The 22956-nt window shown below is 40.4% G+C and overlaps 1 protein-coding gene across 2 annotated transcripts in view; it reads right to left on the bottom strand.

The window, feature by feature from the left end:
* Positions 1-1385: 1385 nt before the first annotated feature.
* Positions 1386-22956, bottom strand: part of hs6st3b (heparan sulfate 6-O-sulfotransferase 3b) — a 42288-nt gene continuing 20717 nt past the window's right edge. For both annotated transcript variants that reach the window (XM_085921283.1, XM_085921282.1), the window contains one exon: positions 1386-4042. In XM_085921283.1, coding sequence (XP_085777409.1) covers positions 3304-4042 — 739 coding nt within the window. In that variant the 3' untranslated portion in view covers positions 1386-3303. The remainder of the gene's footprint in view (positions 4043-22956) is intronic.

Below are 22956 nucleotides of genomic sequence, written 5' to 3'. Positions count from 1 at the left end.
AACTGTGATCCTGTGGTTGCACAAACGTGCACAAACTCCTAACTGACCACGTGCCTGTGTTCTGAATAAACCAATCAAAGATTGGATCCGCACAAACTGCCACCATAGACACCATTTCAAGCACTTTTAATTAACTCCAAATAAAGTTCAGATGTTCTTCTAGTAGACGTTTCCTGACATTTTGGCAGCCACAGTTTACAGCACACGTCATGCTTTGCAGAAAGCTTCCTCAACATCAGAGGGATTTCATTGTTCAAAGGTATCAGTCATGAGAAGGGTACAAAATAAATATATGCAATAGCATGGAACACAGTGAAGACACGCCTAATAGAACATTTGAACTTTATTTGGGGTTAATCAGAGTCACTTTAAATTTGATCTGAATGAATGTATTTGGTTAATTCTGAAAACAGCATCAATCCCATGAATAATGGTGTGCACACTTTTGCAACCACATCTCAGTCTAGTTATACTTTGACTATTATTTTGATTGAGTTGTACAAGTATTGGATTACATTACGTTTTGAATTGACTCATCTTGCTCTGCGTATTTTACAATACAAAAACCTGGCATTTGAACAATGGGGTGTGCAGACTTTCTTTTTTTTTTTATGCACTGTTCATGTAATTGACATGTGTCACACACACTTATAGGCTTTGACATAATGTAATAACCAACCATCACACCATTATTGCCCCATTGCAACCCCATCCAAAATAATAACATCAGTTTGAGAATCTCATTAGGGTCTCCTTACGTAAGCAGTCCATGTAGCGTACGGCAAGTGGTCCAGTGTACTGACTATAGCACATAACTGCGCTCCCATCTGTCGTCCTCTCACTCCTGCTGCTTGTTCCACAGCAGCCAAAGCTTTATTTCAACCGCAAAAACCAACACCATCGACTAGAAAATGAAATATTCATGAATGTGATTTTTAAAGATGGCATTTCGAAAGTGGAAGGTCGTCGTCAGAATGAGTCTGTTTTGGACCGGGCTGATGACGGCAACTTTGAAATTGACAACATCCGTTGTTGTGAACGGATGAATGGAAATTATGTTACGGATGGGGAACGCAAGGCATTAAGGTATTTCAGAATGGTAATAAAAAATAAATAAATGAAGAGACAATGTGGTTATGCTGATAAGGATGTGATAGCATTTGTGTGTGTGTGTGTGTGTGTTGGCGGGCCTTTCAGGGGATACAAGATAAGCATAAAAGCACACAAGATGAAACAAAAAACTCCCGTTTCATCTTCATGTGTGTTCATGTTATGTCAATAACGGCAAAACATAGACTTGACATTTGTATACTTCCTAGGATGCAGGACCATTTCATATATGTTTCTTAAGCAACAATTTATTCACTTTTATTCCATGTCTCATCTTAAATACAGTGGAACCTCCAAAGTGGAACGCGTTGGAATTTGACTCCAGACAAAAAAGTGCAAAAATGAAACGAATTTAGCTTAACTAAAGACTCAACTGGGTAAAGGTGGTTTGTCAATCTTTGGCTTTTTTTTTCCTGTTTATATAAAAGATTACCACTGATGGCAAAGATGAAAAAGTGTGATGACAAATCACGACCAAGCAATGGAGCTTATTGCGATTTTGTAGAATATGGCTTAATACGTCAACTCACTTTCTAACTAGCAGCAGTTTGGCAGCGGGTGAACAACAACAACAAAAAAAGAGTCTTCTAGCTATTTATTGCCACTCCCACTGTCAAACAAAACAAAAAACTGCACATTGTGTATTTAAAAGTAATCGCTTTGCCTTAGTCATGTATGTTTAGTTTAATGCTAATACACAATGCATGCAAAACCTCACAGACGAGCTAACGAATAGCATCATTGTCTTCAAGCAACGGAAATTTCAACACAAAACGGTGGAGCAACACATGAAGACAAATAATATCAATACTCAAAGGCATATTCAGTATCCTATGAAAAGAACATTTAATACTGCTGCGACTTAGGCAAATGAGGAGTCACCGTTTCCATGTGTAGACTATTTGTACGTCTGGATTGGGGTAACTATAGCGCACCCACGAGGGAGCAGCACAATGGACAATAAAATGAAAAAAAAAGTGAAAAAACTTAAATTCTTAATTTTTGTAAAATGTCTTTATATTTCACTCGAAATCCATCATTATTTATGGAATCATTATTGATCAATGGGGTCGCCAGCAATTTTAACACTGTAAACTCAGATATAAATATATATATTTGTTTAAATCAGAGCAACTTTAAAGGCCATTGGAATGTTTTCAACTTAAAAGGTTCCACTGTATGCCAACATAATTGAGGGTTTTGTTGAGCAAGCTATTGCCCTTGTGAAGGTAAGAGAGAACATTGCAACTCAAAAACATAATCAGTCCTCATGCACCAAAAGTGGCCCTCAAGGGAAAGCTTTTCATTGAGTTCAAATAATAATAACAAAAGCTCATTCTTCTTTACAGACTACTTGTGCAAGTGTGAATGTGGCATGCAACCTTCTACGACTACTTTTTAAAAAATGTGTATGTAATTTTGATGACATTCATCTTTTTTTTTTTTTAAATGTAATTTGGAAATAAAGCAGCTTCTGATTGTTTTTTTTTTTTCTGGCAAGAGCTGCATTTGGAAAAGAACCAAGGCAGCGATGACATGATTAAAAACACAGCATTTAAAGAGTTTTAAGACACCAAAAAGGACACCTGGAGGCAGTGACCACATTTGTAAATGGGGGGGTCTCAAATAATTTTGGTTCGAGACTTCTTACATGGGGGAAATTGAACACCATCGTGATCCTAATGGCGATCAAATAATAAAAAATTGGACTTAATTTCTGTCAGAATATTCCTTTTACTCAAATAAATGTGACTTCATTCATGTCGAGATTTAGTGGCTCAACATTGGCTCAAAGTATGTTCGTTTGTTTTACTGTCACATCAGTTCGTTCTCAATTGTATGGTAAATATGCACTTTTTATAATAATTTAGGGCAAGTTATTTGTGGACCCCCCTAACTCCAGACCCCAGTTTGAGAACCATTGTTAGAAAGAAAGACGAGTGCACACTGAAAAGCTGAGCGACGCATTAATGATGATATGATGACAATATACACAAGTCACAGATGCTTTGGGATCTTGGGGTGACATTTTAGAAGAACCCTAAAATGTACTGAAACCATTAGAGGTGAACGTAGACCGACGTAGAACTTTCAAAGTGCATTTTGGATTCATCCTAAAATTTCACCCGAAAGCCAAATATCCCAATTTTTTTTGTGAGTAGTGTATAATGACAGTGATTTAAATGAATGGCATCACCAGCGAGCCACTTGGCTTGTGTAGTCCTCAGTGGTGGTGGCAAAGTCATTGTGGTCCTTCTCCAGGCTTTTCGGCGTTTTGCGTTTGGGCGGCCACGGCCCGACTTGCTGCCGTTGGCGTATCCAACGGCGCTCCTCGCGTCTCTTCAAGCGCACCTCTCGGCGCTCCCTCTGCCGGGTGAACTGGAAACGCTGAAGGAACAGATCCTTGGCGTAGTCGTACAGCTGCACGTCCAGGAAGTTGAGCTCCTCGATGCGTCGTCGCACGGCCTCGCTCAGGTCCACGTTGGCGGCCCGCGTGCTGTTGATCTGCGTGAAGGGCGAGATGAAGCGCAGGCTGAACGTCCGCTCGAACAGGTACTGCGTCTTGCGTTGGAACTCGGTCAGGCCGTAGAAGGCCATGTTCTTCAGGTTACTCATGGCACTGCTCAGCAGGATGTGGTCGCGTTGGCTCTCGTTCATGGACGACAAGTTGTAGCAGCCCACCAGGCTCAGGTCGGACAACATGCGCACTTGCCGGTTGTTGGCCAGGTTGGAGGGGCAGCGCATGAAGTCGGAAAGGGTGACGCCCGACCAGTCCTCGCCGTTGTAGCAGGTGGGCAGCTCGTCTTGGGTGGGCGAACGCCCGTCGCACATGTGCAGGGCCGTCTTCCAGGTGGCGCCACGCTGGACGTGCTTCCACTCGCTCAGGTAACGGGACACAGGGTCACGCAGCATGGTGATGTAGTAGAAGTTCCTGGAACAGAGACAAAAAAAAAAAATGCTGTGAGATTTTTGAATCTTTTTTTTCCCCCCCCACAGTTGAACATCACTTTTTTTTTTTGTTTTCCATATTTGATGAGCAAGTGAGTGAGTGCGTGTTGACAGATGCCGGCTGTCAAAGTTTCCCAGACGTTGTCTCGTCTGTTTGGGACTTGAAAGTCATGTAGAGGGTGATGTCTGAGTGCACTCTGCGGCCCAAAGGTCACCCGTGTGCCCCATCAGCGTCATCACGCATCAGACTCAGGCGTTTCCGTCTCGAGTGACGCCGCGGTATACTTTCTCCGTCCCCTCTTTCGAGCCACTCTAGCGTGCGCTGGAAAAACGACGACTGGGCTTTACAATCAAGATTTCCCGGCAGCGTGTTGACGAGTGACTGAGAAGTTAATCATAAATCAGTAATGAAGAGCAAGAGGAGATACCCTGACAACAATATTCAGCTTTAAAACAGCTAAATTAAGATGAGTACACAATTGCATTTGTGATTCTTTTCTTACAAAAGCACATTGAACATGAGCTTCTAGAAAATCTGAAAGCTCGCGAGAAAACAAGAAGAGAGGCAGCAGTGTTTGTTTTTTTTAAATGAGATGGGACGCATCACTATTCTGTTTCTAATGATTATTTTAGCGCCCTTTTGTGGAGACAATTTTAGGGGTCTTCAAGAATTTTGCTAATAAACATCTTTGTGTTTTGGGGAGGAGCTACGGATAGCTCATTGTTGGACCTAGCGTGTCACGATTGCTCTGCCGAGTTGGTTAATTAAAAACGCAAGTTAACCAACAACGCAGGATTTCCTTTCCATTTTGCCTCAATTGCTTCAAGACACGATTAATCAGCAACCAATTGCCCACAATAATCGGATTTTCTACTTTAATGATTACACTTCACCTGTTGTCTCATGTATCTAAAATCCCAAAGGGATTTCAAATCTATGGGAAATCTGTGGGTGATGTCATGAAATGGCAGTGAGGACTTTTACTGTCATGATCAATTTAGTGTACTGGCCAACACACACACAAACACACACACAGCCTTGCTCCAGAAACTGACTCATGCATCACAAACGCACAATCCGGAAGAGACGCCACGTTTCATTCCCAGTCAGCATCAAGGCAACAGACAACTGCTTATTATTTGCCCATAATTAGCCATAATGGCGCTGCCCCCTGCTTCTGCTTGATTGCAAGCAGCCGAAGAGAACAGAACGCCGAAGCAAGCGAAGAAGCAGGAGTTCACTCATCGAGCAATTGCAGCGACATAATCAGAATGGCGGCACATCGACTGTAACTTAATAAACAGAGGAATGAATGTCCTTGCTCAGCAGCGGCACTGAATGACTGTGTATTGTTTGCGGTACGAGTGAGAACAGCGTGACATCGTGTTTAAGCAATCGATCGAACAGGCAACACTTTAGCAAGTTCCAATACTTTTGCACAAAATGTTTTTTCTTGCTTAACACATGAACATGCATGAATTAAAATCTGGAATTGTGGAGCATCTAAAAAAATATTTCCTAAATCTAAAAAAAAAATGCACATAGAATGTATGCAGGGCAGCTTTTTGAAATCTATTTAATGAAAGGAGACATCCAGTGATAATCAGAAAATGATTCCATGGTAATGTTGAGGATCGGCGCTGGGGGTGGCAAACGAAAGCCGACAAGTGAAATGACTTTCTCCAGCCTCGCTTGACTCCTGCCCTTCTTCTCTTCCTCCTCCATGTCCGGCACACATTAGTGTTCCCAACGGATCCATAACCTTTTCTCAAAGGTTGTCACATTAATCACGCCACTGAATTCGCTTGTCAATCTGCTCTTTGGACGCTGTTTATCTCTACTCGCCGTCTCTTTCGCTCTCTCCGGGTGGCCCTCCACCTGAAGTCTGTAATAACAGCCATCACTCTCCTTCGCTTGTTCTGTTACGAAGCTTGATGAGAGCGCGAAGGGGGACGCGGCGGTAGGGCTGATTCTATCTTGGCCGACAATTTCAGGTTGAGATAGCGTTCTATTTTTAAAAGCATGACACAAAAGACTTGGAACTTAACTGCCGCAAGGTGCTCCTAAGGAAACGAGAAGAAGAAAAAAAAAACTTGAGTCTATAGGAACACCGGGGTTAGTGAGCGTGATTGTCGTGAAGACATGTACTTGTCAGCTACATGACCACCGGGTCGTTCCGGTTGTACGCACCCGATGCCCCGAGACAAGATCTGATCGGAGCATCTGATTCTAGATCATGTCAGCTCAGAGCTGACATACTCGTATTCTCTAATGAACACAATCATGGGTCCCCTAACAAATTTGGTCTAATATTTTTGAGAGAGGAAAGAAAAGGAAAAAGGGAGGAGGAAAGAACCTTTGACTACATTAGAACACAGTCGATCAACTTTTGTACTGTGCAGTCTCACACCTCCATGACTTCAACATGGAGCACCAAATGGCACAATCAATCACTATTCATGCTATTTGCAATTTGCTTTTCTTCTTTGCTACTCAGGCCTTGCTGCGGAGTGTACCAAGTGAGGTATACAATTCTACGTGAATTTAAAGTATATCCCAGAAAGCTGCTAATAATTATAATGAAATATAATTTCAATGTAATCTATTGCCATTATTTTTCTTTCGGCAAAGGCTGGCTAACTGGAAGAGGTGGAAGGTAAGAACAGCTATGGTATAGTATGTGAAGAAATTTTAACCAGCATGGAAGTGGACTGTGCCACCTCACAGGCTTCCGTCATACTAATAATAGTCAATTTCATTTAAACGATCCAATCAGTTAAACCCATTCGTATGTCTGTTCTTCAAGGGGTATAACAATTTCATGTGATTTGACACATTTATTCCATACAAACAAGCAAGGCCAGTGAGACCATAGAAAATAATCAGCTCATAGCTTTCTTCCTCTGCTCTCAAAGTCAGAGGAAGTTTCAATTTACAGCTCCCTGGGAAAGAACGAAATAATCTTTTTTTTTTTTTTTTGCTTTGTTCTGCCAGCGGATGAAATCCTTTATTGCATATTAGTTACTTTGTGTCCAAAGCAGCGCCAAGGACAAAAGATGTCAAACTTGTTGGCTATTTATTATTTCTTTTAAACTAGACCAACCCAGACAAAATAAAAAAATAATTTGGGTAAGTGCCACAAATCAGGCGTTTTGTTTGACTTTCAAAAACATTCAGTAAAGGCAATGGTGACAAATACATCTTATATCAGAATGACCTTTAAAAGTGTTTTTGTGCATTATTTAAAAAAAGCCACATATTAACTACAAATTCTCAACGGACAAGGAAAACGTGAATATCTAAAATTTTTGAACCACAAAAAAAATGGCCTGATTATCAAGGAAGAACAGCCACAAAGAAGACAAGACTAGAGTGATTAAAGGAGCAAGCGTGGATATTTCGAGAGGCTGTTGTTTATAAACGATGGCCCCATTTACAAAATACTTCCATGCATTTTGGTGACAGAAACTCTCAGTTCTTTGCTTTATAACCAACCACGGGTGAACAACTGTGAGGCAGACATGCTGGTCAATAAACCAAATCAAATGATCGGTTATAAAAACCCAGAATCACTGAAGTTCTGCCTCCAAAAAATGTTTTCTTTCAAAAGCTTCCTATTAATAGGTGAAAACAACAAATTTCACACATCCCAATGTTCTTCTCGGTTTTGCAAAAACAAAACATGAAAAACTCAACAACAATCCGATATTCTCCACAGCCACAACTGAGCGTTCAATCAGTCGTCACAGATGTGCTTGGCTGTCATCACATTACACATGCATCAGTACTGATGTAACTGTCAAAGCCCAGAAAGCGCCGGGCAAATTGGCTTCATTACATTTTAACTATTTTCCACTGGAGACAAGAGAGAGAGAGAGAGAGAGAGAGAGAGAGAGAGAGAGAGAGAGAGAGAGAGAGAGAGAGAGAGAGAGAGAGAGAGAGAGAGAGAGAGAGAGAGAGAGAGAGAGAGAGAGAGCCCCGTGGCTCTATCTCATCAGGCGGTGCCGGTGAGCGTGAATGGTGCCTCTCCGAGTCCAGGACCATTTGGTCGCTCCGCTGCTTGACATTCATGATGTGCGCCGTTTTCATTTTGCACAAAAATCGCTTCATATGACGGCAATTTAGCGCTCTCATTAAAAAGACATAACTGCCTGTGAACTTAATGGCATTTCCAAATGAAACGTAAAGCCTTTGGAGTTTTAAAATTGCATCTTCGAAATTGTCGCAGGCTTGAAAGGGTTCGCGACTCGTTTGTCTGACAGCCATTAGTACAAGGAAGGTGTCCAAGACTTTTAGATGGATGTCACATTCTGCAACAATTCATACTTGTTTTCTCGCAAGTTAATTTTCTTTGCAATATGTTCCACGTAGCCTGACCAGTCGAGACACAGTGTTCTGATGAATGATTTGTGAATTAAACAGGCAAAAAACACATGTTTCTATCCATCTCAAGTGGCGGCCATTTTGATACTGTCGACGGACAGGTCAAAACTAATCACAGGTCACCATACTTCTTTTAAATCCTTTCAAATATGGAACCATAGCTGTCTTCGCGCCGGGACATTCTCCGATCTATAATAATTTGCGATCTTGTTTTGAATTACCGGCACGACCAAGGAACGAATAAAACTAATCTCAGGGCACCGCTGTATTTCAATTGGTGACCCAAAAAAAAGGATGCAACCGATTGCAGTGCGCTTTGCTCGGCCGTGTAGGTTTGTGTGGGTTGTTCACGCGGGTGTTTAAATGCTTTACATCAGGGTCATCTGGCTCCAATCCTCACTTTAGCGTCTCTCCTGCGAGAAGATGTCCTTGGCAGGCGTTATTGTGTATCTGCGGCACATCTCCGCATCCGCACACAGCCGGCCGCTTTGTGGCGTTCCTCCCAGATAGATAAGAAAAAGACTGCAGACATGCATTATTTGTAACCGATACCATCCCTTAATGGTGACTGCGATCCCCGTGGCAGCCCGTAATGGACCGTTTTTGAGATTCCTCGCATCGTGTTGGGGCGTTTTAATGGTGACGGAATGGGGGCGAGGAGTGTCATCCGGGAGCAAACTTGAAGAAGGATGGGACCTTTCATTTAGTTGTCAGGACGCCGCCGTCGCTTGCGCATCGCATGACGCACAAACAGAGCATGCTTGTACCCAGAACGGATAACAAACAGGAGGGGAAATTGTCCTTCAAAGGAGAAACATCTCATCCTTCATTGTGGGGGAAACAAAGGAAAGACGAACAATGTCACGCAGCTGAAGAAATACTGCGCGGCTGGGACATCAGACAAATGCGTTGACGCCAATAATCTGAAACTGAAGAGAAAAAAAAAACGATTCTTCTGAGCTTGAGTTCACAAAAATATGCGATTTGCTCACAAAAAAAGGTTTCCCAGGGTCAAATCACATAAAGGGAAAATAATGATTTCACATTCAGCACTGATCAAAATGACTTGATCATGGGGTGGCGGAACTGCATGCGGGTTTTGACTTGACTGGAATTAGTAGAAGCAGTAGAAGGGTTTTGGATATTGTTTTCAGGCAGCGTCTTAAAAATATCTGTAAGTCACTGCGTCATAATACTATAGCACCAAATGCTCAGGATTTTTTTTACAAAGCAAAACACAAAATGTCAGGAAATGACTACTAAAACATCTCAACTTTTTTTGGGGGGGGGCTAACAAGAGTCTCTTTAAATAATAGCTGAAATTAACAGGAACAATTTTGAAACGATCCATCTTGATCCCCAAAAAAGACATTTGAACAGGGGTGTGTCGACTTTTTCTAAGTTCAAATCCACATGATGATCTATGAATTAGTATTCTTTAACTTGCAGATCATGTTTCAATTGGATATTTTCTATTCCTCTTCATTCAAACTCATTTGAATCACAATAGCTTCCAGCGCAAATTGCTAATGGCTGACCGTTTTATATACCGCAGTCCCTTTTGAAGCGACAAATCAAGACCCAAGTGGCTCGATGAGGCAAAAATTCAATGCAAGTGACGGCTCATGCATAAGAAAACGGCACAATAATTGGACAAGTTGGGTTAGGATGAGGAGAATAGGTCGGAAGGGTATTTTGAATGAATCGCTTTGTGGGCGAGTCACTCTGCGTTTTTTTTTTTTTTTTTTAACTGCTCTTCTTGTCATTTGAGACCAATTAGAAATTGTAATATGACAGCGCAGACTCCATTTACCACCATGGTAAAAATCCTCCCTTCTAATTACACCCTCCTTTTTGTAATCCCACCACTGCATGCGTTTCTCTTCGAGAGACGTCTGAGGAGGGAAGGCGAATCTCTGAATTAATAATACGACCAGAAGAGCCACGCGAGTACAAAAGCTGGCAGTGGAAAAAAAAATCACACGGCATCAACATCACAATCAAATCATATAAGGACAAGGCTGAAGACACTGAGAGCATTGCATGCTGCCATGGGACCTTCACATCCCATCAATCTCCTACGCAGACACACAACATTCCCAGTTTTCATTCAGCCTTTTCCAAAAACGACGTCCCAGTTCTTAGAGGATACAGACAACTTTTGTCCCAGCTCTGTGGTCATTATCATCATTAATCTGGCAACGAGAATAAAAATGGTCTACTTCCAGCAAAACGGTAACGGGGAATTATGATAGCACAATACGATAGCCGCTTTTAAAAGCATTTTGGGCCAGGCTGGGCCAAATGAGCGAGTTGGCAAAAAGTCCATAAAAGCCACCCAGTGTCTGAAATGCATTTCTTTAATAATGTAGCACGTCTCGGAGCACAGCACATCAAATAATTGATTCTATAAAGTGGTACCATGTCTGGTTCAGGATGCTGACCAACCCATCAATATGTTTAAATATAGAATACAACAAGATAAAAGATATATTCATCTATTTTCCACAGCGACCGGCAGTTAATGTGAAGGGGGAAAAAAAATTAACCTGTTGTTGGTGTACTTTTGTACTTTTCGGCCACTTAGGGATTATTCCATGCGCGGTACATGATGCTATCAGCAAAAAATAGTTGGCTAACTGAGTGGCCTCTCATCCTCTGTGACCTTCCCCCATCAATCACTTTTATTGCTCACGCGGTGTTTCGAGATTATTAAATAGCTACGCGACTGAGAATTATGCAGTCGACCCCCCAAAAAATCGCAGCGGGGATCTTTACGAACTACTCGATGTATTTTTAGATGAACCATGACCAGATAATCCCAAATATCTTGAGTGCTTTTTACTTCCCGCCAGACCCCAACATAACAAATAGGTTTAATCAAGAACAATGGAGCTAGTATTGATTTTATAACTAAGCTATTTTATCCTGAAAGAATGGACAGTCATTTCGACAGCGCCCAATCCGATGAGAACTTAATAGCTCAGTGGGAGGGACAGTTCAATAAATTTGGTTTTACTGAAGTGCTACATGACTTTCAATTTCGTTTCTATTAGAGTGGGACAGTTGCTAGAGGTAGAAGTGAAGGTGAGTATCCGGGTACTTGTTTCTGAAAATACTGCTATTGTTGAATATTTCGCATCAAGATGATCATATATCGATTATGTGGAATTGATTGACAATATTTGGAGCTATACCAAGGCCCGTCCCTCTTGGACTGGTTGATTTTGTCTGCAGCAGAGTTGCATTATGAACAGTCACAACAAATGACTACAATAATTTCAATTGGCACTAGAATTAAATAACCATAAGCCTATAACTTTTATAGCTTTTTAAATATATGTTTTTAAACATTATAGAGGCCATTTTGGGCAAATATTCTTTTGTTTCTCAGTGAATAATGCATGAATCTGACAAACAAATTTAAAGCCTGTGGAGAATCGTTTGGTCTCAGCAAAAGACTGTGCTTGGTGTTAAATTCTGTCCATTTTCTTTGGACACGAGTGAGTTAGAGTCCATTATAGCCGACTTGGACAAGAGACAAGAGACATCCCGGACTGGTAGCATTCAGGAGGCATTAAAATAAACTTAGCAATGTTTCTAAAATTATATAAATAATACACATATAAATATGATAATATTAATAACAATCATAAAAAAATAGTTTCTAAAATTCCCTCAATTTTTTATACTACATCTCGGCTCAAGTATACATTTGAAAAAAAATCAGCGCGACGGTAAACGCAGCTGACCGGTGTTTCGACTCAAGGACACTTTATCACATTCTCTAGAGAAGCTGGAGGCCAAAAGCTCTACCTTCCAATTACAAGAGTCCCACAGCCACTCACGCTTATGAGCCCAAGAGGAGAGCAAAGACATGGAATCAAGCACGCTCTCACAATGTCAGAGGTTGCAAGTAAGATGTGGCCGAACGTAGGAATTCCGTTTGCCATCAATCATCTCAACGACTCGCGGGGAGAATAGACTTCATTTAAACTGTAAGTCACGCCATTATTCCAATGAAAGTGATGCTACCTTTGAAGTACAGTAGTGATTGTAATATGCGGTGTGAAGTGAACTTAGGTGCACAGCAGCTTCTCGGTTGGAGAACGAGCGCTCTTTACTCCTCAGCAGGAACGAGAAATCCAAAGCAATTGTCACAAATAACAGCGCAAGACTCCCAAGGCTCCAGACTGCAATTTCGACAGCACAATAGCAACTTTGCAGAGATTAACTGTGTCAGTCTTTCCATAAAGCACGTGAGATACCGAGGTCTTCGTTTGACAGACTGAAGAAACAGCGGTACGTAGGTTTGTGTGCTCCTCACACATAACCTGCTTTGGTGACACTATGTCGGATGTTTTTCTACTTGAAGTCTGTACAATTACTGTCAAGAAAAAGGTTGAATCTGTTGTACTCTTTATTCTGTTTGCTGAAGTAAATAAAACACACAACTGTCACCCATATTAAAACGAGAGCATCGGTTTGTGGTGTCTGCCATTAGCAGCTTGCATGTTGAGGTCACTGAATACTATAAATTATCTATGCCGAGTGTGAAAGGGTGACTACATATTTATACATTATTTACATATATGTTTTTATATGTCAGGGTAATGAGGCTCATTGCGATGCCACGTGAGTAAAAATATTAGACGATAAATGTATGCATAGCGATATTTGATTGGATGTGTGGATGCTTGGACTTTTTCGTACCATGGACCAGTTTCACAAAGTATCAGTTTCAAGAAGTAGTCGTGTCTTGAGATATGAGTATAATTTGTTTTGTAACCTCATAATACATTCATATGTCAAATCATCCTTTCCCAATGAAATGAATAGTTATGCCATCAATCCGTGACATCAATCCCCCCCCCCAAAAATAACAAAAATGGGTTTTTTATGAGGAAAAAAAATATCACACCATAATATTGCACTTCATAAAACAATTAAAAAGAATTTAACAGTTTGTCATACTGCATCAATTGAATGGCCACCTGGGGGCAGTATAAAACACTAAACTGTTCATTGTCCCAACTCCTCTTTCAGTTTATCAGTGCGGCACTAATATTACCGTTCTATGCAGAGGATGAAGAATATATTATTGAGCATAAGCATTAAGATAGTGGACTGAAAACTATAAACAAACAGAAAGGCTCGAAATTGGACCCTTTATTTGAAAAGTGCATTCGACTACATTGATTTGAATTTGATTATTTGTTGAGGCTTACGAAGAATCATGAAAAATCAAGGAAGTAGATTTGATATAAAAGCAACTCTAACACACATACACACACATTTTTTTAAACTTGTGTAAAGGTGCAACAAGAGAGTTAATGATGGAAGTAGCTGTCAAGACTTGCAGCCTGCCTACACAAAATCAACCTGTCTGCCTTCACGCTCTCTACCTGCTGTCGAGCTCCATAACCAACTGCCTGCCTTACCAACTTCCCCGGAATCCAACCGCCTACCCATTACAGACTTTGTGCCATGTTTAGTCATTCGGGAAGCACATCGCTTTAGCCGGAACCATACTGCAAAATGATCATTTCTTTAAATGCTCTGATGGAATAGTACTAACACTCCTTAAAGGGAATAAATAAATAAAAAAATGCTTTATAGCTTAAGTGAATATCAACAAACAAGAGGTCTCCAGTAGCACTGAGTAAATGACTTGTGCAAAAAAAATGTTTGCAAATTAGGCAGTTAGTTAAGCATAAAATGTCTTTTTCTAACAACTCATTATTGGAAAGCAGCTGCACATTGTATTGTTTTTAATTCTAATTGTCACAGTGTAATTGAAGGAGCCTTTTAACGTCTTGAATCATTGAGTGTTGTTGTTTTTAATGAATATGTTCGACCCGTATTGCCGTACGGTAATTAGGTAAATAAAGGTTGAAGAAAAAGACAGGCTCGGAAAAAAAGTGGGATTGGAGCAACCCAAGGCCACGAGACATTGAAGCACATTCCAGCTGTCCATCAGAGGAGCAGCTTAATCACCTCATCTGGATCCTGGATATTGGAGGATCAATTATTTACAACGGTAGCGGACTTCCTGAAAAAAGCTGGCAGCGGATCAGCACGTGTCTGTCTTCGAGGAAAAACTAAAATACCGACTGTTCCGTCCGTCTCTTTCTGGGTTTTACATTTTTTTAAATTCCTTTTAGTAGATCGTCTGAAGAATTCTTGTCGGGATGGCTTCAAATAGCAGCGAGAGATTCTTTTCAACGGCCGTCTTAACTCAAGAGCCTATGTGTTTTCTTACGTAGACAGATTTCCAGACATTCAATTAAATTATGCTATAACCTTTCAATTTAGCTTTTCCACGAAAACAAGGCCAACGTGTTTCTCCACACGCTCTAGCCAACCAAAAAAGCTCTAGCCTGTGTCATAAAGCGGAGACACACAGCACTTCAGATTAAAGCACAATCACCCCACAATTGAATGCACTTATGTTGACAATGGCAGTTTTTTTCTTTCCAAGCATCAATGTGCAATTTCATGGAACGCTTGCAAGCTTTTGAGTAAACATTCGTTTTCTGTTGTTATGTGCAATCAGTTTGACTTTTACCAGGATGGTTAGAAAAAAAAGGCAAAGCCTCTGTTTGTCAAAAGCCATTTCGCGCATTCCCTCTAAAAGTGGTCTTCATTTGAATAAATAATGTGACCCAATTAGTCACTGCTTGTCTCAAAAAAACTTTGAATAGACGAGCAATTGTTCTGATTTCAATTCCCAGTCTCTATTGTGCGCATATTAAAAAGATAAAAGATAATAAAAAAATATTTCCCAATCTGATTTGTGGCTAACCCAAAACAGCAACATTGAACGGTGCACAGGATGAATTCAAGTGGAAGAAAAGTATTACGGGTGATCTTGTGTCATGTGACGATGTTGTCGTTAACATTGATTTGCGTTCGGGTTACACATGAGATGATCATTTCCTAATGTTGCATGCGTCCATGTTTATGCTCTGGGGAACAAGACGATGTTTCTTTTTTTTTTTTTACACCTAGTTCTCATTGTGTTTGTGGGTCAGCCTTGTAAGCTACAGTCATATTTGTCGTTTTTCACATATAGGATAAAAGAACGAATGGTCTGAGTATTGTCCGTCTACATGAATTGCTGCACCATTTGTGTTCAAATATTTGTAATAGTAGAACTGTTTCCGAAGTGTCAATTTTTGCATGAAATGTAAGACAAAAAAAAGGGTAATTTACAAGTGGAGGTAGTAATGAACTGAAATAAATGAACTTGTCCATGATATCCTAATTAATTGGAACACAAGTGTAATTTAACGGATGCTTCCCACCATTTGCACTTCAGTAACTTTGATTTAATTTTAATTGTCTCCATTCGTGCTTGTTTCTACTCAGCAACAACGGTGTCCATTGAAAGTGAATCCTCCTTTCTGCAGCTAAGGTGATAAATGAAAACTGCATAATAGCTTTGACCTAATACCACATTAATCTCACTTTTCACTTTGCGATTTAGCATCTGGGCTCCTTCGCCAATTAGGACGCATAGGACTGCATTCTGGGACGGCAGGAAAGAGGTTCTTGAGGAAATGGCTCGTATGTCACTGTGGCTGTCTTGTAGATGAGACAATGAGATAAAACTCAGAAGAGTCCTCAGGTGATGGATGTTCTTCACACAAAGACACAACACATTTCCTTTTTGGATTTCATCCTCAAAAGTCATCTCTGACTGAAAGTGACTTCAAGTGGAAGATGAAACCGCCGCCTGGTTTGTGTGTCATTCATTTCCTCTGTACTGAAAAGCCTGTGGGGATGAATATGAAGTGATGAAGCAAAGAGATAGAAAAAAAAACCCAGAGAAAGGCAATATTCAGAGCAATAGAAGCATTTGGTGAAGGTGGAGAAGAGAGCTGGTAGGTGTTAGTGCTGTGTCCTTGAGTTTCGCACACTTCTCGCCAGCCACTAATTATCGCGTGGAGAACACGAGGCTCTGTCTGACACAACATTCCAAGTTGTCAACACGGTCTTGGGTAAAAATACTTTTTTTCAACAGTGCACTTTGAAACGATTACAGCGCAAGATGGTGTCAGAAGTGCTCATTAAGTCGGCGTTCCAACAGTCAAGATAATTAGGAAACATGGTCTATTAGTAGAAATAATTTGTTATTATCAAACACGCTTGGCGATGTGCCGTGCGAGAAGTCATTATGGTGGAATGTCTCATATTTGGAATCTCCTTGCAGAGGTAAGGCTCACAAAGAAGCTCCCAGACAGGGGGGAAAAAAATATTACCCAAGCAAAAATGAACAAAATGTCAGATGTCTAACCTTCCCACACAATGCAGCTCAGAGAAGTAAGAAAACACACAAAAATCGGTTTAATTAAAAAAAAAAAATGGGGGGGAGGGGGGATTCAACTTTTTGGTTTTGGATTTGACAGATGAGAAAGTCCATTCAACTCTGAAAAAGGGCTTCATCCAGTGAAAGCGTAAAAAAAAAAAAAAAGTGCAATTTGGCGACCCTGGCAGAGCGAGCTGGATGCGTCTCATCGAGCATCTCTCCAAGCCGAAACTGAGCTCCGCTTTCCAAAAGCTCCATCCACTCTGCCGCGTATTAAGCCCTAATGCCACTCGCCCGTCTATTTATTTGTTGGCCATGCATTTCCTGTCCCGCTTTGATGTCATTGTGGTGTCAGTGTTTGGAAGATTCCAGATAAAATTAGAGAAGGGTTTTAGTGCTTAAGCCTGTTATTTCAGGGGATTATTTGGCTGCAGTTGAATTCATATTTTTATTTTTTTATTTTTGGACACAAACTGGATTATGTGACTTTGCTCTGCAGAGACGATATCAAACGGCCATCGCTGATGATTTCTTTCTGCCATGAACCCCCACCACCGCTGATTGGGGCTGTATTGAACATCTCTGTGCCGAGGAGGCCTTGGACTTTGGGACACGAAAGTAGCGAAAAGGGATCACCGATTCAACAACACTGACTGACCCAAAAGGTTCAGATTCAGTTTTGGCAGCCTAGTTTGTGAAACCCCCGACTGAGGACAACAGACTGGATACGCAATTGTGGTCTGACCGCAGAGCTTAGTGAACACAACACAAAAGTACAATGCAACAAAAGGCAGATTAATGGCCGGGATCATCACAAAGCAGAGATTTGAGTTGAGTTGGTATTTTCAGATCCAACTATTTCTACCTGGACTGGAACTTTTGTCATAAAGTACAGACGACACTCAATAAATTAGAAAATCGTAGAAAACCTTTTTTTATTGTTATATTCTGGATGAAATTTAAAAAGTCTGACGTTTTATACGGGTTCATTAAAGAGGAAAATACTTTCCAAAAGTCTGACCAAATTTCTATGTTTAAAAAAAATATTGTTTTATACGTGTGTAATATTCCTTTTTCTTGAGATGATGGATTTTGGATTTGTATTAGCCTGCAAGATACAATCATTGTAAATGTTTGATTCTGTGAGTCGTAGTTTCACTTTTTAAATTGTACGACTAAAATAAACTAAGTTCTTTATGATATTCTCATGATACTTTACAAATGAGTGACTACAGCAAAATGGCATTTTTTCTCTTAAAATTGTAATCCATCTTTTAATGAAACTCAACAATTTGAAAAATGCGGTTTTGACTAATATACACATCGGTCACACAAACATTAGCAAGCAGTCTTAACATACAAAGCGTCACACTGAAAGGACTTCTGCAAAAAAAAAAATCCGGTTACATGAAAACAAATCAAGTGTCTGGGTCTAGGCGAGTTTCTATCAACAACGCTGCGGTGGTGTCCTTGCTCCATGTTGCCAAGCGACCGCCAGGTTTCCCGAAGAGCAGTAAAGGTGTCTTCTGGTGCCGGCACCAACAAAAGGTTCAAGCGGCTGATGCTAAAAAAGAAAACAGCTTCACTTCTATTAAAGCTGGGCTAAAGGTTTGGCCAAGCACGAATTCCTTTAAAAGAGGTTCGGATAAGGATGTAACAACTTGTCTCTTATATTGACTTATTGATTGATGGTCATGCTTTCTTTTATTATGTCAACTTTCTTGCTTTTCTCAGATGTGTGTCCCTAATAAATAAAATACATTCTGTTTCTTGTGCCTTTGTGATTCCAGCCTTTCCCGACTTTTATTGAGGCACATGTTTGACATTAGAAAAATCTCTGGTACTGAATTGTCTCAGAAAATATATAAACTGGAATAATGAGGATCTGGTCTCAGTTGACTCACAAGTGTAATTACACTGTGAAATCTGGACTGGTTTAGTTGAACACAAATTCCATATTCTGTTTTATGAATAGCGGTAAGTTAATTGTTTTTTTTTTTTCACCACCAAGAATAAGAACATATAAATGTTCGGACTGCCGCTCTATGTTGAATGATACGTTATTTATTGTCATAAACAAATGGAAATTTACTGAGCAATTAAATACACAAAATGAGCATACTAATGTGTCGCCGCACAGTGGTTGGGAATATATGATTAAGCATTTCTCTGGAAGGTTTGCGTGCCGCACCACTCATAAGTCTTTTTTTTTTTTTTTTTTAAATGAAGCTGACATCCTCCGGAAAAGTGGCTTGGGGACTATCTGTGCTATCTTTGCAAATTAATTACTTTTTTTTTTTTACAGGGAGTTGAAAGAATAATGGTTCATAAGAACCACAAGAAAAAGAAATTTATTAAAATAAGTGGATGAAAATGTAATTATTCTACCGCCTACGGCCTAATGATTTTACTGCCCCGGTTTCTGTAAAGCTATACCATCCTAATCAGCAGCCTGACAGAAATTTAAATGTACGTTCTACTTATTGAATGATTATTGTGGTTTCGCATGATATATTCATTTAATGCCTCACAGGTGACAGTTTTGGAGTTTGAGTCGACTTTGTTATATTTATATCAGCTGAGATGTCCCGATAGGCACCAAAAGATGTATTTAACAAGTGACCTATTTTATATTTTGTATCTCAATCAGGATACATGCTTGAGTGTGTTCACATGTGACAAAAACAAAATCAGAACACAACAGAACCAAACCTGACGTGTTAAAGCAAACTAAATCTAAAATATCCTTTAAACTGGACTAAAGTTGGACCAAGAGCTACCTTGGCTTATTATCGCTCTAAATCGCAAATTAAACAACCCCTCTCAAATTTCACATAAGAAGTCAAAGCGTATAGCAAAGGGCAATTATGCTAATCCAAAATGGCTAAGCACTTTAATCACCTCATTGGGTTCAAATTTGACATTCTACTTGCCATTTCCCCGAGTGGTGAAAAAGTTCACAAAAGGTTCAATTAAGGGCTGTAGGTGGCTAGAGCAGATCGGTCGGTCTCCGGGATAATTCCAGAAACTGGACTCACACCGCTTCCATATGTGCTAGGGGATTTAACAATCCTCAGGCATTTTTTCATCCCACCCGGCGTGAGGATTTGACAGGTTTCAACCAGTTTTAAAGGTTAAAAAAACAGTTGCATAACTCTGCTTTCCAAGTATAACAATAGGACAGAGTATATATACATAAATACCATCTACAATGTGTTAATATCAGCTAATGTCACAGGCAAACTTGGGCAATCCATCAAGCAGGCTCTGCAATTTTCATGCATTATTTATAAAGCATACAGAAGCGGTCCAGTTTATACAGTTCTGTGCATGCAACTCACAGAAAAAAAAAAGGAAACAATAAATAAAAAGTCAGGTTTGGCATTAGACTGACATGATGTCATCATGTCATGAACCAAAACTATCATTATGTTTTACCCAGGAGGGGTAATGGCCGGAAATATGAGTATGTCAAAATGACCTTTCACCAGAACTTGCAGGGACCGCTCTAATTGGCACTTTATTGTTATCAGGGCAAAAACATTCTCTTGTGGAATGCAGTGGAGCACATTAAATAAATAAATAAATAAATAAATAAATACACAAATAAATAAATAAATAAATAAATAAATAAATAAATAAAATCCTCAATTCTTAAACATCTGTTTAAGCTCAATCTATTCATTGAATTGATTTTAGTGTCTTTGATATACAAATTCTCATTGGTTTGTTTCAATATTGAGTTGCAAAAACAATCAATACCCCGGGAAAATCAACTTTGTGCTTCATGAATATAACATGCGGCGCTATAATCGATATCATCATGCAACGCTAAGATTACAAGGAAAAAAAAAAAAAACAGAGACGTCACCTCTAATGTTCGATCAATATGGACACATTATCCACTTAGATGCAGTTGGGAGAAGTGCAGATGACATTAGAGATTGTTTATCGAATACTTTCAACATCCGCCTAAAAATTCCCATTGAGATCAATTAGGTTTGGAAATACTCTTCCCAAAGTCAAACCGTTACCATATGTGACCTTTATTTTCAGTACAGGCAATTCCATCCATCCATCCATCCATCCATCCATCCATCCATCCATCCATCCATCCATCCATCCATCCATCCATCCATCCATCCATCCATCCATCCATCCATCCATCCCATCACTAAAGTGAGCACAGATGGACACAAGAATGTCCTTTCGTCCAGATGGCTTAGTCAGTAGCCAGTATACGCTTGAATCTATCATATCACTCTGCCCAAAAAAAACGAAATTAGATTCTTGTTGCCGTGTAAATTGGAGTTATCTACTGTACTTTAAAGTGAAGTATGATGCTCACCAGCATAACACCTCCAAATAGATTTTCATATGAGGCGGGCCTTTGAGTGCTTATTAGAGTCGGGCAGCTGCGGAGCTTGTCGGGGGTTTTACGAGATGCCAGTCCCTCTCACACAACTCTTACAATCTTAACATCCTTTCCTCCTGCGCTTTGGACATTTTGGCAGCCGCTCAGATGGACCAACGAGAGACAGAAGAGTAGTAGCAGATGGAAATGTAGGGTACATATGCCACTTTAACATCAAAGCTCTTCAGCATTTATAGTTTATCGGTTCATCGTAGTGGAGCGCAGCTGCTCAGCTTCTTGGTCACCTCGAGAGTAAAGAACAGTGAGTTCAGAAAAACAGAAAAGTGGAGTTCTGGATTTCAACCCGATAACATCTACGATTTATCGTCTTGGAGTCTTGCTGTCTTACGAGACAGAGGGGACAGTTTTGCCGTTATCATCTTCGGGGTATCGTAAGAACTACAAAATAGGGACACAGGGGATCCTCGGTTTACAACGGAATTCCGTTTTGTTGGCGACGTTCAGTTTCCCGAGGTCCTAATGAGGAAAAGCTGGAAAGAAAAATAAGATGGATGGGTTTTGGGGTCTGTGCCAACCCCGTATAGATTGACCGCAAAAGGTTGTTCTGCAGGTTTGTTCAAAGTTTTATGACAATTACACCAAAGGTCAGCGAGCAGAAGACCCCGGTGAAAAAAGGTTTTGGTCGATGGCTTATTGAAATACTTTGGAAACTGCCATCCATCCATTTTCTACAGTGCTTGGGTTCATTACGGTCACGGTAGAGGCGGGGAGCCAAGGAGAACATGCAAAGACAATATATTTACTTATCGGTACCGGTGAGTATTCAAAGACATATACTGGTATCTTAATTAACAATATTGGACTTTTCAGTCCAACAGAACTGACATACTGATTTGAGTACATCATTTTTGTGTTTACCGTACAGAAACACAAGAATGCAAAAAAACAAAATCGTATTGGAGTATTGGATCCCATTGAATCTGCAGGTGTACTTAACGCTCTGACTTGTATTCGGCGCTCAGGGGAAAACAAACACGGGCAAAATGTCAGAACCATAAAATCAACAAGGACGCTTTGATTTAAGCTCCGATGTTTGTACCGTGCTCTACCTGCACAATACACAACCTTCAACCTCAATCGCTCCGAGGCTTCCCCATGAACAGCCTCGCTATCGTCACGTCAGAGACAACACACACACACGACTCTGACTGCATTAGCTGGCCGGCCGGCGCAAAGTCTCATTGACAACCTGAGCGACGAAGCCTCCTCAGAAAGCCGCGGGCCTCTGCAGTGCCGAGAAGAGAGAGGCGACGGTAAATCAGACCAGACAATAAGGAAGGCAAGCGAGGAAAAAAGGGAGACCGAGCGACTTGCCAGGCAAATATCTTTGTTGCCTGCTGCCTTCTCATGATGAGGTCTCAGCATCCCCGGCATAATTAATGCAGAACTTGCTGTCGTCACCGGGGAACGCTGGCACTCTATATAGCCGAGATGAAAAAGCATCAGACGACACTCAACTTTATAGCCCTTTTTCATACGGAGCGCTGAAGTTCCAGAGCACAGAGTAAACAGTTGGAGCGATAAACAAGAAATGCCTTCTTTTTGATGACCACCACCTACTGTTGATTTTTCCCGCCATTTTCACTTGTTGTTGTTACAGTCAGGTAGCTGGATTTGATCCTTGTTGACTTTTGGCAAAAAGAAAGGTGCAACCTGGATAGTTTGCCAGTCAATGAGAGTTAATATAGTTAAAAAAAAAAAAAATGAAATCACACCTTTGTATAATTTCAGTCTTCACTGACTAACGGTGGATATAGAAAGTCTACA

The sequence above is a fragment of the Syngnathus leptorhynchus genome, chromosome 9 (genome assembly GCF_054491065.1).
Source record: "Syngnathus leptorhynchus isolate UIUO chromosome 9, UIUO_Slep, whole genome shotgun sequence".
Taxonomy (NCBI): Eukaryota; Metazoa; Chordata; class Actinopteri; order Syngnathiformes; family Syngnathidae; genus Syngnathus; species Syngnathus leptorhynchus.
This window is presented reverse-complemented; position numbering and strand designations above follow the sequence as displayed.